This window comes from Ursus maritimus, unplaced genomic scaffold (genome assembly GCF_017311325.1).
Source record: "Ursus maritimus isolate PB19 unplaced genomic scaffold, ASM1731132v1 scaffold_30, whole genome shotgun sequence".
NCBI lineage: Eukaryota > Metazoa > Chordata > Mammalia > Carnivora > Ursidae > Ursus > Ursus maritimus.
The window spans coordinates 6,900,600-6,913,326 of record NW_024425564.1 but is presented as its reverse complement, the minus strand read 5'-3'; the positions used below and the strand labels follow the sequence as shown (position 1 = coordinate 6,913,326).

General features: G+C 47.3%; 2 protein-coding genes and 1 non-coding gene across 3 annotated transcripts; 1 reads left to right on the top strand and 2 right to left on the bottom strand.

The window, feature by feature from the left end:
- Window positions 1–784: 784 nt before the first annotated feature.
- MCCD1 (mitochondrial coiled-coil domain 1) lies at window positions 785–2,085 on the top strand. Its single transcript, XM_008711931.2, has 2 exons — window positions 785–1,072; window positions 1,589–2,085. The coding sequence occupies exons 1-2, from the start codon at window positions 905–907 to the stop codon at window positions 1,772–1,774; spliced, it is 354 nt and encodes a 117-aa protein (XP_008710153.1). The 5' UTR covers window positions 785–904; the 3' UTR covers window positions 1,775–2,085.
- Window positions 2,086–2,100: 15 nt separating this feature from the next.
- DDX39B (DExD-box helicase 39B) lies at window positions 2,101–12,634 on the bottom strand. Its single transcript, XM_040644866.1, has 10 exons — window positions 12,289–12,634; window positions 11,138–11,265; window positions 10,753–10,845; window positions 7,655–7,838; window positions 6,463–6,581; window positions 4,065–4,196; window positions 3,213–3,322; window positions 2,970–3,114; window positions 2,650–2,797; window positions 2,101–2,319 (listed from the first exon to the last, which is right to left on the bottom strand). The coding sequence occupies exons 1-10, from the start codon at window positions 12,497–12,499 to the stop codon at window positions 2,303–2,305; spliced, it is 1,287 nt and encodes a 428-aa protein (XP_040500800.1). The 5' UTR covers window positions 12,500–12,634; the 3' UTR covers window positions 2,101–2,302.
- On the bottom strand, window positions 7,528–7,604 carry LOC121106131. The gene has a single exon (XR_005838881.1). It is a non-coding gene; the product is annotated as a small nucleolar RNA SNORD83 (small nucleolar RNA).
- Window positions 12,635–12,727: the final 93 nt, after the last annotated feature.

Below are 12,727 nucleotides of genomic sequence, written 5' to 3'. Positions count from 1 at the left end.
TCCACCCACAGGGATGCAGCGGTGCTCCAGCCACAGGACGGTTCAGAACATGCTGTGGCAAGGCCAACGCCCACACAGGAGGTTCACAACACACACACACCGTGAGTGAACAGAGCTTTTGTTCTACTACAGATTAAAGTGAGGGCTCGTGAGTTCAACAAAGCTTGAAACCTGTTACCAGTGTCACAGTCTTTTCAGGAGCCAAGGGTACAATGACACAACAGTGCCCTCAACTACCAGAGAACGCAAAACCCTACAACATGCAATGCAGACAAGAAGGAATGTCATTCTGGGCCACCAAGAAGGAAAAAGTGGAAATAAAGGGGTGATCAATACTTGAGCCAGGTCAACAGCTATGAGCTTTCAAGTCAGCTGGGCATGAATCCTCCAGGCTTTTCCACAAACCAGCTGCGGACCGAGTCCTGAATGAAACCCTTCTGAGCCAGTTTCCTGCACACCAGCAATGTAACTTGTACCTTGCATATTTGAGACAAATGAGAAGGCATAGTGCTAAGAAAAAGACAAGACTTAGGCTGGGCACCAGTGTCCTAAAGCAAGTTCTGCCTGGGGTGCCTGGGTGCCTCAGTTGGTTAAGCATCTGACTTCAGCTCAGGTCATGATCCCAGGAGCCCTGCTCAGCGGGGAGCCTGGTTCTCCCTCTCCCCTCTGCTCACTTCAATAAATAAATAAAATCTTTTAAAATAAATAAAGCAAGTTCTGCCTCAACTGGCAGGAATTTTTTCACATAAGGAAGACTCTGTCTGGGGCCAGGTTGGGAGGGAGGTAAAGGTAGGGGCAGTGCCCTGGGCAGGGCCAGTTACTGAAGCGAGGCCAAGGCCTGGAGAGAAGGAGCCAGTTCCTGGTGGCTGTTGGGCAGTTCAGACCGTTCCCTGCTACACCAGCCATGGTACTCCCTCTGCCCTGGCTCTCATGCTGCTGCCGTCGCTTCCTCCTGCCTTCCTGGCCCCTGGCTCCCCAGGGCTCCTGGAGGTGCTGCTCCCAGAGCCCGAAGGCAAGCACAGAAGAGCAGACCAGCTCCACATGCAGCGGGAAGATAAGGTCATCTCCAAGGGTAAGTGGCACCACGAGTTGGGGCAGAGGGTGGGGGGAGGAAGGTGAAGGAATCCCTTCAATCTTGTGTCATGGACCTGCTCCCAGTAGATACCACCCCCACCCCCAGAGCTCTTGGCCTAGTTCCAACTCCCAGATCCCCAGCACCTTCCCCACCCCCACCCCTCTCTAGACCTCAGGGCTCCCTCTCCCCACAGCCCTCCCTCACTGCAGAGTCCATGAAGTCCTTGGACAGGAATTTCCCCTCACTTAACAGTTAATTATTTCTTAGTGGGGGGAGGGAGAGCCAGTCATCTCCTCTCCATATCCTTCCTTGTACAAGTCCAGTTATAACCCCTGAGCAGCAAACTGCCCCCCAGAGGCTTATGCCTAAGACCAGAAGCTACCTTGGCTTCACAGTACAGATGACCTTAATATAATGGAGTTGAAAGGTGAGAGGCAGAACTGACCTCCAGCGGGCCTCAGCCCCCCCCCCAGCCCAGGCTGATGCTCCCTCCCCTCTGCCCGCCTCACTCAGGATCCCAGGCCCCGCCCCACAGCTGAGCTGGCCCAAGCCGAGGAGTTGCTGGAGCAGCAGCTGGAGCTGTACCAGGCCCTACTGGAAGGGCAAGAAGGGGCTTGGGAAGCCCAGGCCCTGGTGCTCAAGATCCAGAAGCTGAAGGAACAGATGAGGAGACACCGAGAGAGCCTAGGAGATGCCTAAGCTTTCCACCAGTTCCCACGTTACCTTCCAACACTGGAAACGCTACACACCACCCACACTGGGCCTCTGGGCCAGAAAAGTCCCAACCCCTCCCAGGCCACTAGGGAAAATGGAAGACACCTCCACAAAGGGCAGAAATTGGAAGTAGCAAGGAGCCATGGCCTCTGCATTCTTGGTCACATCGCCCTCCCCCCTGACCCCTCCGCATTGACCTGGACCCCACGGCAGGGCACACAGTCCTTATAGGAATATACACTCAATCGTGGCCTAACCTCACCCCAAATTCAATAAAGGGATGAAGCACTTACAGACACCACAGACACATATGTTTTTTAGTTTTGTTAAAAAAATTCAGACAATTCAGGAAATAGGGGTTTAGGAGTGGTGGTGATGCAAAAGGGGGACGCCATGGGGTGGGGGTGGGGGATGTCAGGGGCAGGTGGCAGTAGTGTCTCCTTCACCCCATGCCTGCTGTCATCTCCTGAAGAGGGACAGACTGTCACATTCCAAAATGGGTGGGTGAGTCCTCTACCGCGTCTGTTCAACTGGAGAGAAAACATGGCACAATTAGGACAAGACACGGAAAAGGCAGGGCTGGCAGAACCACCACCCGCCCCCATACGTGCAGAGGTCTGCAGTCTGTGGGTGCAGAGGATAGGCTGGGGGTGGGGAAAGATAAAGTTCGTCAAGAGAAAGAAACCTACAGGTCAACTAAACATCCCAACAGGGGCATCAAGATCAGGGGACACGAACTCCTCAAGTGCCTGTTAGGCACCAGAAAACCTTACGTACATAATGAGATTTAAGACAAACACACTAGGGAACAAGGAGACTCTGAAGAGTTGAGGAGCCAGTTTCCTGAGATCCATACTCACTGTAGGAGGAAATGTCTATCTCATCGGGCAGCTCACTAATATTGACTTCAAAGCGATCCTGCACATCGTTGAGGATCTTGGCGTCATTTTCATCTGACACAAACGTGATGGCCAAGCCCTTAGTGCCAAACCGACCTGCTCGGGCCACCTGGAGAGAGAGAGAGAGAGAGAGAGAGAGAGAGAGAGAGAGAGGGTAGCACTGGGAAGATTCCCAAGTAGGAAGACACCCAAAAGGAGGGGTGAGAATGTCGGGTATGAAGACACAGAAAATCAGGGAGCAGGAGGGAACACTGGGATACCCGTGTGGGTGTGGAGCTTACCCGATGCAGGTAGGTGTCGGAATCCTCAGGCATGTCATAGTTGAAGGCAATGTTCACCCGCTCAATATCCATGCCTCGGCCAAATAGGTTGGTAGCCACAAGAATTCGTCGTTGAAAATCTTTAAACTGCTGATACCGAGAAAGCCTTTGTGAGAAAGGAAATTAGAAAAATGTTGAGTCCCTTCTCTCAACGGTCTCTTTTCCTTCCCAAGAACACAGAACATCCTTCCATCTCTGACTCACCTCTCCTCCTGGGGCATCCCTCGGTGGATGGCAATGGCTGGGAAGTTCTGCTCCACCAGGAGCTGGGCCAGGGCAATGCAACGCTGCACAGACTTCACAAAGATCACCACCTGGGTGTGTGACAGTTAGGTGATGTGGGTCCGTGTGGGATGTGTGAGAGATCATGTGCGAGAAGAGTTCTCAGTAACTACACTCTTCTTAACAAATTCCTTCAAATCGCCATCACATATTCCTCTTCTGTTCTAAATACAACTTAGCCTTTCTTACTCAGCTCTGGTTCTTCCCGAGCAGACATGCCGCAGAGAAGGCGCAGAGCACAGAAACCAAAACTACCAGGTATGCTGGGAGACAAAAACGAGGCTAACAGTAAAAATGAGAAAGTGATAAAAAGTAAAACTGAAGTCTGGAAAGATCGCGACCAGTATTTTCTGCTCATCAGAAATAAACATAAGCAACCTACCTTAATTTTAGAAAGTTTTTGGTGCAAATAAACCACACAACAGGTAAGGTGATGGAACATTTCTTCTCGGTAAATAGCACGAGAAGAAACAAATTTAAAGAACCTAACCAACCCAAGATATTTTGGAACTTCCACAAGCTTATGAAATCCCCTCAAGGATTTTCTTTATTGAGCTTTTTCTTTACTGAATACCTGGCTGTGACAGCCACAGAACAGAAATGCAGCTCTCACTTATATTTAAATTCTCATTTAAAAGGATCTCATTTAAAGAAAATTTCTCCACCATTCTTCTCACATCACGTATGTACTATCCTCAATAAAAGGGTACTTAACCAGGTTTCTGCTACAGTTGGAGACGTGGTCGTCCCCCTACTGGACCTTGAACAACTGACCTGATTGAACTCAAGGACATCGAGAAGGTCAAAGAGCTTCCGGTTCTTCTCGTTGTCCTTCAGTTTCACGTAGTACTGCTGCAACCCGTGCAGCGTCAGCTTCGTCTCATCATCCACGAAGATCTCCATTGGCTGGGGGGGGAGGGGGGAGTAGGGGGTGGGGAACGGGAGGAGGGCAGAGTGGGGGGGTTAAACCTGGGGGGGTGGAGGAACTTGATCTCCAATACACCCCATGGGGGGATGGGGAGAAGAGAAGACTGAAAACCCCACCACACACCCAAAAATACCCCCATCTTAATATGGGCTCTTCCACATTAGCTCTAATTTCTTTCCTATCAGATGAGTTTTAAGACTGCCCAACCTCAAACTGTCACAGGAAGGGAACTTTGCAGGGAGGAAAAGGAACAGTGAGACCACCCAATGGCAAGATGCCATTACCTCAAAGGGAGGTGGCAGAGGAAAGAAAACAGTGGGAGATGATCCCCAAAGGGAGAATGTGATCCATACGCCTGGGAATTGGTAGGACAGGGTGACCCAAGGTCAGAGTAACTCCACCAGAGCTGGTTGTAAAAATACAGGCGGGAAGACAGGGATTGCTCCATTTGAGTATTCTCTCAACTGAGAGTGTCAGGGGGTGCCTGGGTGGCTCAGTGGGTCTCCCTTCGGCTCAGGTGATGATCTCAGGGTCCTTGGATAAAGCCCCATATCAGGCTCCTTCTTCAGGGGGAGTCTGTCTCTCCCTCCCCCTCTGCCCCTCCACCTGATTATGCGCGCGCTCTCTCAAATCAGTCAATCAATCTCTAAAAAACAACACAAAACTACTAAGAGAATCAGACCCACATCAGGAGGGTGGATATCTGTTAAGATCAGAATGCTACAATGGACGGTCTCAAAAATGCCACAGAAGAGAAGCAAAAGTTACTCAAGATGAGTAACAACTTGCCCTCAGACCACAAGGGACAGTTTAGATGGCACTGGTCTCTGAAATAAGAGTCAAACCAACTCTAGTGTTACAGGGATGGTACCAGTAAATGGTGTGAGGAACAAATTCAGAGCAGCAGATACACGTTCATCTTAAAAAAACAAAAACACACCACTACCACACACACGCACACACACAAAACCCTTGAAGGGGAGGAAGGTAGCATAAAATATATAAATGGACACAAGACTCAACTCCTGAGTCCAAATTTCCTAGCACTCTTCACTAACCTGGGGACATAATTAGCATGAACACCCAGGGTCCAAGATTTCAGGAAAGGATGTGTGGCACAGGAGAAAACCAGAAGCCCGATCCCAGAAAGTAGGCTAGCAAAGGCAGGCTTTTCAAGAAGTTCCATGGCCTCTTCAAATGTAATCCTAGCCCCAAATATAGCTAGTTAACACCCCATGGGAAGGAGCAGTACAGGATGGGGAGAGAACACACTGCACTGTTCATACAACAGGCCCCGTCTAGCCCCAAACCCTAACACCCACCTGGTTACATCCAAGTGGAGGTCCTCACTTTACCTTTCCCACATCCCTCTCCTTTGAATATTAAAAAATTGTTTTAAAAAAGAAAAAAAAAATCTACCCCCCCTTTCAGGACACCCCTCCCCCCAACACATATGGGGGGGATGGGGAGCACGGCACGCCTTGGATTCAGGAAAAAAACCGGGAACGGAAAAAGAGGCTGGTTTGGTCCTCAGCTTCCTGGTCAGGTTTCCCCGCGGCCTCCGCTGCCGCCATCCACCGCTGGGTGCCGTCCGCATTTCCCCCGCCGCTCCACGGTGCTTCTCCGCTGCCGGCTCACATCAACCGAGATTCCGGATGGGTGCGAGGAGGTATGGATGGGAAGGAGTAAGGGATCGGGGACTGAGGTGCCAAAGGCCCCCACCCCTGGAGGTGGGGAGGGAGCGGATTCATTTGTGCTGTTTGCTCTTCTTTTGGACATGCCCTGCCATCTGTCTGTCCCTCTCTTGCTCTCCTGCCACCGGGAGGTTATGAGTTTTGGGGAGCAGAAGGCTCCAACTGTCTGCTCGATGCCACCTTGAGGGTGCGTGGCTGTAAAGGGGTATGTAGGAGACGATGAGTGGGTGGTAGGGCAGAAAATTTTGCCCTCCCCCAAAAAGGAAGAAGAGGTTCAAAAATGCTGTGATGGAAAAAAAAAAAAAAGGTCGAACACTACCCGCTCTCAAGTTAACCCGACCAAGTCTTCCGGAGTTTCCCTGGCGCCCGCGCAGACCCTAACACTAGCTGTCTCTGCCTCTGTGTGTCTCTTCAAGGAGTCATCACTCCCAGATGGGCACGTGCCCCCTTCTTGGCATTTGAAGGACAAGGGAGTCTGGAGGAAGAGGGCGCGGAAGGGGAGGAGGCAGTGGGCGGGGAGTGGAGGGAGAGAAGGTAGAAGGGTATTTACGTCTTGCATGAACTTGCGGCAGACAGGACGGATCTCTTTGCTCAAGGTAGCACTGAACATCATGACCTGCTTCTCATGGGGGGTCATGCGAAAAATTTCCTGGACATCCCGACGCATGTCTACAAGAAAAAGGAAAAGAATCATAGGAGAAAAGAAGCATATGTCATAGACAGAGAGCGGAGACTGCCTCCCCAATGAGGTCAAGATTGCTGGAGATAGGTAAGCAAGATTCATTTCACAGATCAAGATTGGTCTCAGGTACTCTATTCACTTGAACCACCAGAAGACCACATCCACTGCAGTTAACACAATGGAAGTAACACAATGGAATTTGAAATAAAGACTTGGGATACAGATTCCAGCTTTGTGTTTTCACTAGGCAAGATGACGACAAAATCCCAAATCTCACAATTATAATATGGAGATGAAGCCCACTGCAGAGGCTTGCAAGCCTAAAACCCTTGAGAAATGCTTTACAAGGCCCTTCTCCCTACCTTCTCCCCACGCCCCAGCTTCCCACAAATACTGCACACCTAATTACATCTAGCTGCCAGAGTCCATTCCCTGCTTCCTCTGGATCACACTTTCTATCCGCCAGGTAACTGAGATCTCCCTACCTGAAGCCCACCTATGGCTCATCATCTATAATAGCCGAAGATCATTTGGAACAACTTATCCCTGGGACTATGTCCATCCCCACTCTCTCATTTATTAAATATGAGTTCTTACAGACAGTTTTCCTTTCTTGTGGCATACTGGATTACAGAAAATCCTATAAACTCTCCACATTAATCCTCAGGTCTATTCAGCTATAAATTCTGATATGTGCTACGCGGAGGACGCCAGAGAGTAAATGGTCTTCCTCCTTCAGTTTATTACCTCCCCGGACACCCAGCATAAAAAGCTATACAGGAAAGAACAGTGGTGTGACTGATGTCTAAAATCTGCAAAGTCACTCCTCTCATAGAAAAGGAACCCTCCATCACAGAAAGGAAGAACAAAACACTATTCCCCCCGATCACCAAGGTCACTCAAAAAGCCTAATAAAACCAAGAGGGGAGCCAGAGCCATCAGTCATGGGTGATAGATTAAGAGTCGTCCTGGCACTGAAGTGCTCCTGTATCAAATAAACATCATTTGGCTCCGAAGGGCAACTCCCAGGTCACTAGCCCCTGCCAGCACCACCACTCACCGAGCTGTTCAAGCATCTTATCACATTCATCCAAGATAAAGTGTTTAATGTGTTTGAGATTGAGGCTCTTATTCCGAGCCAGGGCGAGGATGCGGCCAGGGGTCCCCACAACAATATGCGGGCAGTTCTTCTTCAGCACCTCTTCATCCTTCTTGATAGACAGACCACCAAAAAACACCGCGACCTGTAGTAACCCAGGAGAAAACAGTGTCTCACAAGGAAAGAGTCCAATCTCCCCACAGTTCCCATCCTTTCAATTTCATCTGAACGAATTCTTAGAACGTTTCAAAGTTAGAAGTAACATCAAAGGTCACCCAATTTAAAATTATTATGTTCCCCAAACGCTGAAGCTAAGAAACAAAAGTGACTTGCCCAAAGTTATGTGGCAAATCAGGACAGTCAGGACTAGCATTTTCTTCTGACTTAATCATCTTCCTTCCCCTGGTGCTATGGCCAGACCTCATTCTAAGAATGAGGACAGCAAGGGGTGCCTGGCTGGCTCCATCAGCAGAGCCCGTGACTCTTGATCTCAGTGTTGTGAGTCTGAGCCCCATGTTGGGTGCAGTTATAAACAAACAAACAAAAGGACAGCAAGAAATCACCAGAGTGCAAAGCACCACAAAACGCTCATGGAATATCAAGTTTTCCTAGCTAAACTCAGATTTTTTTCTTTTCTTTCTTTCTTTCTTTCTTTCCTTCTTTCTTTCCTTCTTTCTTTTTTCTTTCTCTCTCCCTCTCTCTTTTCCTCCCTCCCTCCCTTCTTTTTCTTTCTTTCTTTCTCTCTCTCTCTCTTTCTTTCTTTCAGTAGGCTCCATGCCCATTGTGGAGTCCAATGCAGGGTGTGAACTCACGACCCAGAAATCACGACCTGAACCAAGATCAAGAGTCAGATGCTCAACTGACTGAGCCACCCAGGTGCCTCCGAACTCAGATCTTTAAACGTCTTTTTGAACAAACCCTATGAAATTAGTGATTCAAAATAAACATATTATTCCATACTAAAAACATTAGGGAAATAATTTGTTGAGGATCTAAGCCTTAGTACAATATCAAATGATACCAGAAACTGCCTTCTAGTTTCAAAGAGAGGAAGATCAGTCACAGGATCAGACTGTCACAATAAAACTAAAATCACTAATTATGGGACAACCAAGTTTGTAACAGAACAGGAGATACACAGCATATCAACTCAAGAATTCTTGCCAAAAATGTCTAACTTCAATTAGTTGAGGTTTCAAATATATATTTCAGTTAAAGGAAATACGGGGGAAAAAAAAACCTTAAAACACCACCGTTAAGGGAGTAACCAGACAAATCCAGAGGTAGGATACTCTGTAGAACCAGCCCAACCTCAAACAAGTCACTTTAACACAATTTTAAACAAAAGAAAACGTCACGACAGTTTGTATTTGATCTTAACACCAAGAATATTCTGTTTGGGGCACCTGGCTGACTCAGCTGGAAGAGCATGCAACTCTTGATCTTGAGATTGTGGGTTTGAGCCCCAACCTGGGTGTAGAGATTACTAAAAAATATACAAACTTTAAAAAAAATTCCCCTTTGAGCAGCATAAGCTGGTGAATTGGCCCTACAGAGGAGGAAGTGCAATCCTCACTCACTAATGAGCCCAACAATAAATGTTTCAATAATCGTAACAAAGGCAACTGTTTCTGGTTTTCAACTTTTCAGAATCAACCAGCAGCAAGACCACTCGATGGAAGGACAGAAAGGAAATGCCAGTGACACTGACATCGTTAAGAAGCGAGAGACGCAAAACACAAACACACGCATATGTGGCATTTAAATTATTTTTAAAGAATTAAAATTAATTTTCATATAACAAAATAACATAAACCAACTGATCTTTCATGGAAAGAAATCAAAACACCTGGAATTTGATAAAATGAGAGAACAGTGCCTAATATTTGACACCACAGAACCATTAGGGAAAAAAGGAAAAACAGGTTAACTAATGATTACCTTCTGTGAAGTGCGATTAGAGATAGGAGAACACAAATCTTTTCATTATGAAGCCTTCTAAATTACTCCAGCATGTTTACCCCACACAGATACTGCTATTACCACTTCGGTTTTTAAGACTACTTTCAATTTCAGTTGAAGACTACTTTAGGTTAGCTTAGTCAGTTAAGCATCTGACCTCTGCTCAGGTCATGATCTTGGGGTCCTGGGATAGAGCCCCAAGTGGGGCTCCCTGCTCAGAGGGGGGTCTGCTTCTCCCTCTCCCTCTGCCCTACCCCAGCTCATGCGTGCTCGCTCTCTCAAATAAATAAATAAAATCTCTTAAGAAAATAGCTTAAGGCTACGACTCAACACATAAAGCAATGAGTAACAGGAGAAAAGCGCAATAATCTAAACGAAAGTACTGTTCTTCACCACATCCTAGGCAGGAGGGTAGGAAGTTATACACATCAGTGCTACCTGGAGATCCTGTTAGACTGCATATTCATACTCAGTAGGTCTGGGGTGCTACCCACATAATCTGCATTTCCATCAGGCTTCCAAATGATTTCCACTCCAAAAATCAAGGTTATATATGGAAAAACGCAAGCCTATTCTGTTGTGGCCCCCAAACACCTTCCAATTTTCTGCCGTTTTAAAGAATCCTCAAAATTCACACACCACACTAGAGATATTTTGGAGCTTCCAGCCTTCTTTTGCCACACACCCTAAAATTCTCAAACTGTCAAACACAGCACAGTGAAATCACTCAAAGTCAGTATAAACTAGTAAATAAAAGTGCGGTATTGTGGGAAGCATCCTCCACAGACCATTCACGCAGTCTCCTGCTGCACAGCTTTATGAACACAGTGTGTTAAAAACCAAGGCAAACTAAAGCTTCTCCAAAATTAGAATAGAGCAAACATCTCCAAAGTTACAATATGTATTCAAATGAACCTTATAATGTAAATCTCTTGCACACCAAAGTTTGCACAAACTTAGCAGCTATTACGTGTAAATGACCTTCATATAAAGGTAATTTAACAACTGTGGACACGAAGACTGCTGGTCTACAAGTCTTCAATGCCTTCAACGCCCCACACACCCTCACCCTCCCAGGTCTCTTCACCCTGGCTTACCTTGACGTTGGGCATGTATTTAGAGAAGCGCTCATACTCCTTGCTGATCTGAAAAGCTAACTCCCGAGTGTGACACATCACCAGCACAGACACCTGGGGGGCGGGGGGGAGTAGATGGAGACAAACGGTATATCCCATTACTATCCCCTCTGGGGAAGCAAACTGTCACAAAAGCACATCTGGCAGATCATAAGTGACTTCAACTCTGAGATCTAAACCATTAACCCCACGATTACTACGTAATATCCCCCATGGCCATCAAAGGTGACAGAGGTCATCTTAGCAACAAACACTCATGGCTCCGAATGCGTCACAGAGCTAAGACAAACACCCTTCTCAAATATTTCTAGCCAAACTGTCTTCCACAGCACTCCCCCAAGTGTACCTGTCCAGTAACTGGCTCCAGCTGTTGCAGTGTGGCCAGCACAAACACTGCTGTCTTCCCCATGCCTGACTTGGCTTGGCATAGGACATCCATTCCCAGAATGGCCTGAGGGATGCACTCATGCTGGACTAGAAGTGGAGGGAGAGAAAAGATGAATTAGACTTCAGTCTCCAGATAACTCCACCACCTTTTTTCAACCATGCCAAACCCATTTCTCACCATTCAATTCATTAGTGGTTATCAATTTCCAGATCCTTTCTACCTCTCTACTCCCTCAATCGAATTCATCCCAAAAGACAACCCTCCTAGTTCCTTCTTGCTTTACCCTCTGACTCCAGTGCCCACTCCTCCATCCTGCTATAAAAACCCTCTTGCAGAAGCGCCTGGGTGGCTCAGTCGTTGGGCGTCTGCCTTAGGCTCAGGGCGTGATCCCAGGGTCCTGGGATCGAGCCCCCCATCAGGCTCCCTGCTCCACTGGGAGCCTGCTTCTTCCTCTCCCACTCCCCCTGCTTGTGTTCCCTCTCTCGCTGGCTGTCTCTCTGTCAGATAAATAAAATCTTTAAAAAAAAAATTAAAATTAAAAAAATAAAAACCCTCTTGCACTACCAACAGCTCACCTTTGGTGCTCCTGACTCTGTCCCTATTTTCCTTAATCTGTAACTATCCATGACATGTGAATGACTGCCCAGGTCATTTCTCCTACTTAGCTTGCCACGCTTTAGGTCATGTAACCCTGCAACTCTGAAGGGCTTGGTAGCTGACCCAGAAGCCACCCACTTTAGATCAGCCATTAAGGTTTCGAGAGACCAGAGCTGGCCTGGCTCAACAGAGAGGGACTAAAGGTCCAATGGGCTCCTCTCCGGAAATTCAAAATTAGAAACCTAAATGACAAAAGAATAAACAAGAACAAAAACCAGTCACAAGAACAAATGGCAGACCTCTAAGTTGCTTTTCAAGTCACTAGCTTTTTCATGTTATCATGTAGGAAAAACCAATCTGTATAAATCTCTCCTACTGCTACAACAGTTTTTGACCCTTTATTGCCTGATCTAGCCTAAATAAGTATGTATCACCTGAGGGACTGTTTAATACACATGTTTCTTGTATCCTTAGAAAGCCTAATGAATACTCTATGCCAGGCAGAAATTTACCTTCTGATGGATGCTCAAAGCCACAGTCAACAATGGCCCGGAGCAACTCTGGCTTCAGCAGGAAGTCACGAAAGCCAGAGCTGTGGATGGAGACATAGGAGCCCTTGACATCCTTCTTGGCAGGGGCCTCAGCCCCATCTCCCCCAGCTGCTGTCTCCACCTCATCTTCTTCATAGTCCAAGAGCTCATTGTCCACATCATTCTCTGCCATAACTGGGCCGACAGGGGGAGAAGGGGAGGGGTCTCCGGATGGGTTCACGCAGAATAAGTGAAAACAAGGAAGGAGAGTGGGGGGCTTGAACAAGTTAAAAAAAAAAAAAACACACCCTAGTGTGTGATAGAAGAGCTAGGAAAAAAAAAACAGATGAAAAACTTATTAGTCACGAGCAGAGCTTTCACCACCTCTTTTCCATTTCCACACTCTTCCCTACTTCCCTAA

Coding starts and splice junctions, on each gene's coding strand:
- MCCD1 (XM_008711931.2), top strand. CDS start 905: ATGGTACTCCCTCTGCCCTGGCTCTCATGCTGCTGCCGTCGCTTCCTC. Junction 1,073..1,588: donor AGATAAGGTCATCTCCAAGG/GTAAGTGGCACC, acceptor CGCCTCACTCAG/GATCCCAGGCCCCGCCCCAC.
- DDX39B (XM_040644866.1), bottom strand. CDS start 12,499: ATGGCAGAGAATGATGTGGACAATGAGCTCTTGGACTATGAAGAAGAT. Junction 4,197..6,462: donor GCCGCAAGTTCATGCAAGAC/GTAAATACCCTT, acceptor CTCCCCCCCCAG/CCAATGGAGATCTTCGTGGA. Junction 3,323..4,064: donor ATGTCCTTGAGTTCAATCAG/GTCAGTTGTTCA, acceptor TCACACACCCAG/GTGGTGATCTTTGTGAAGTC.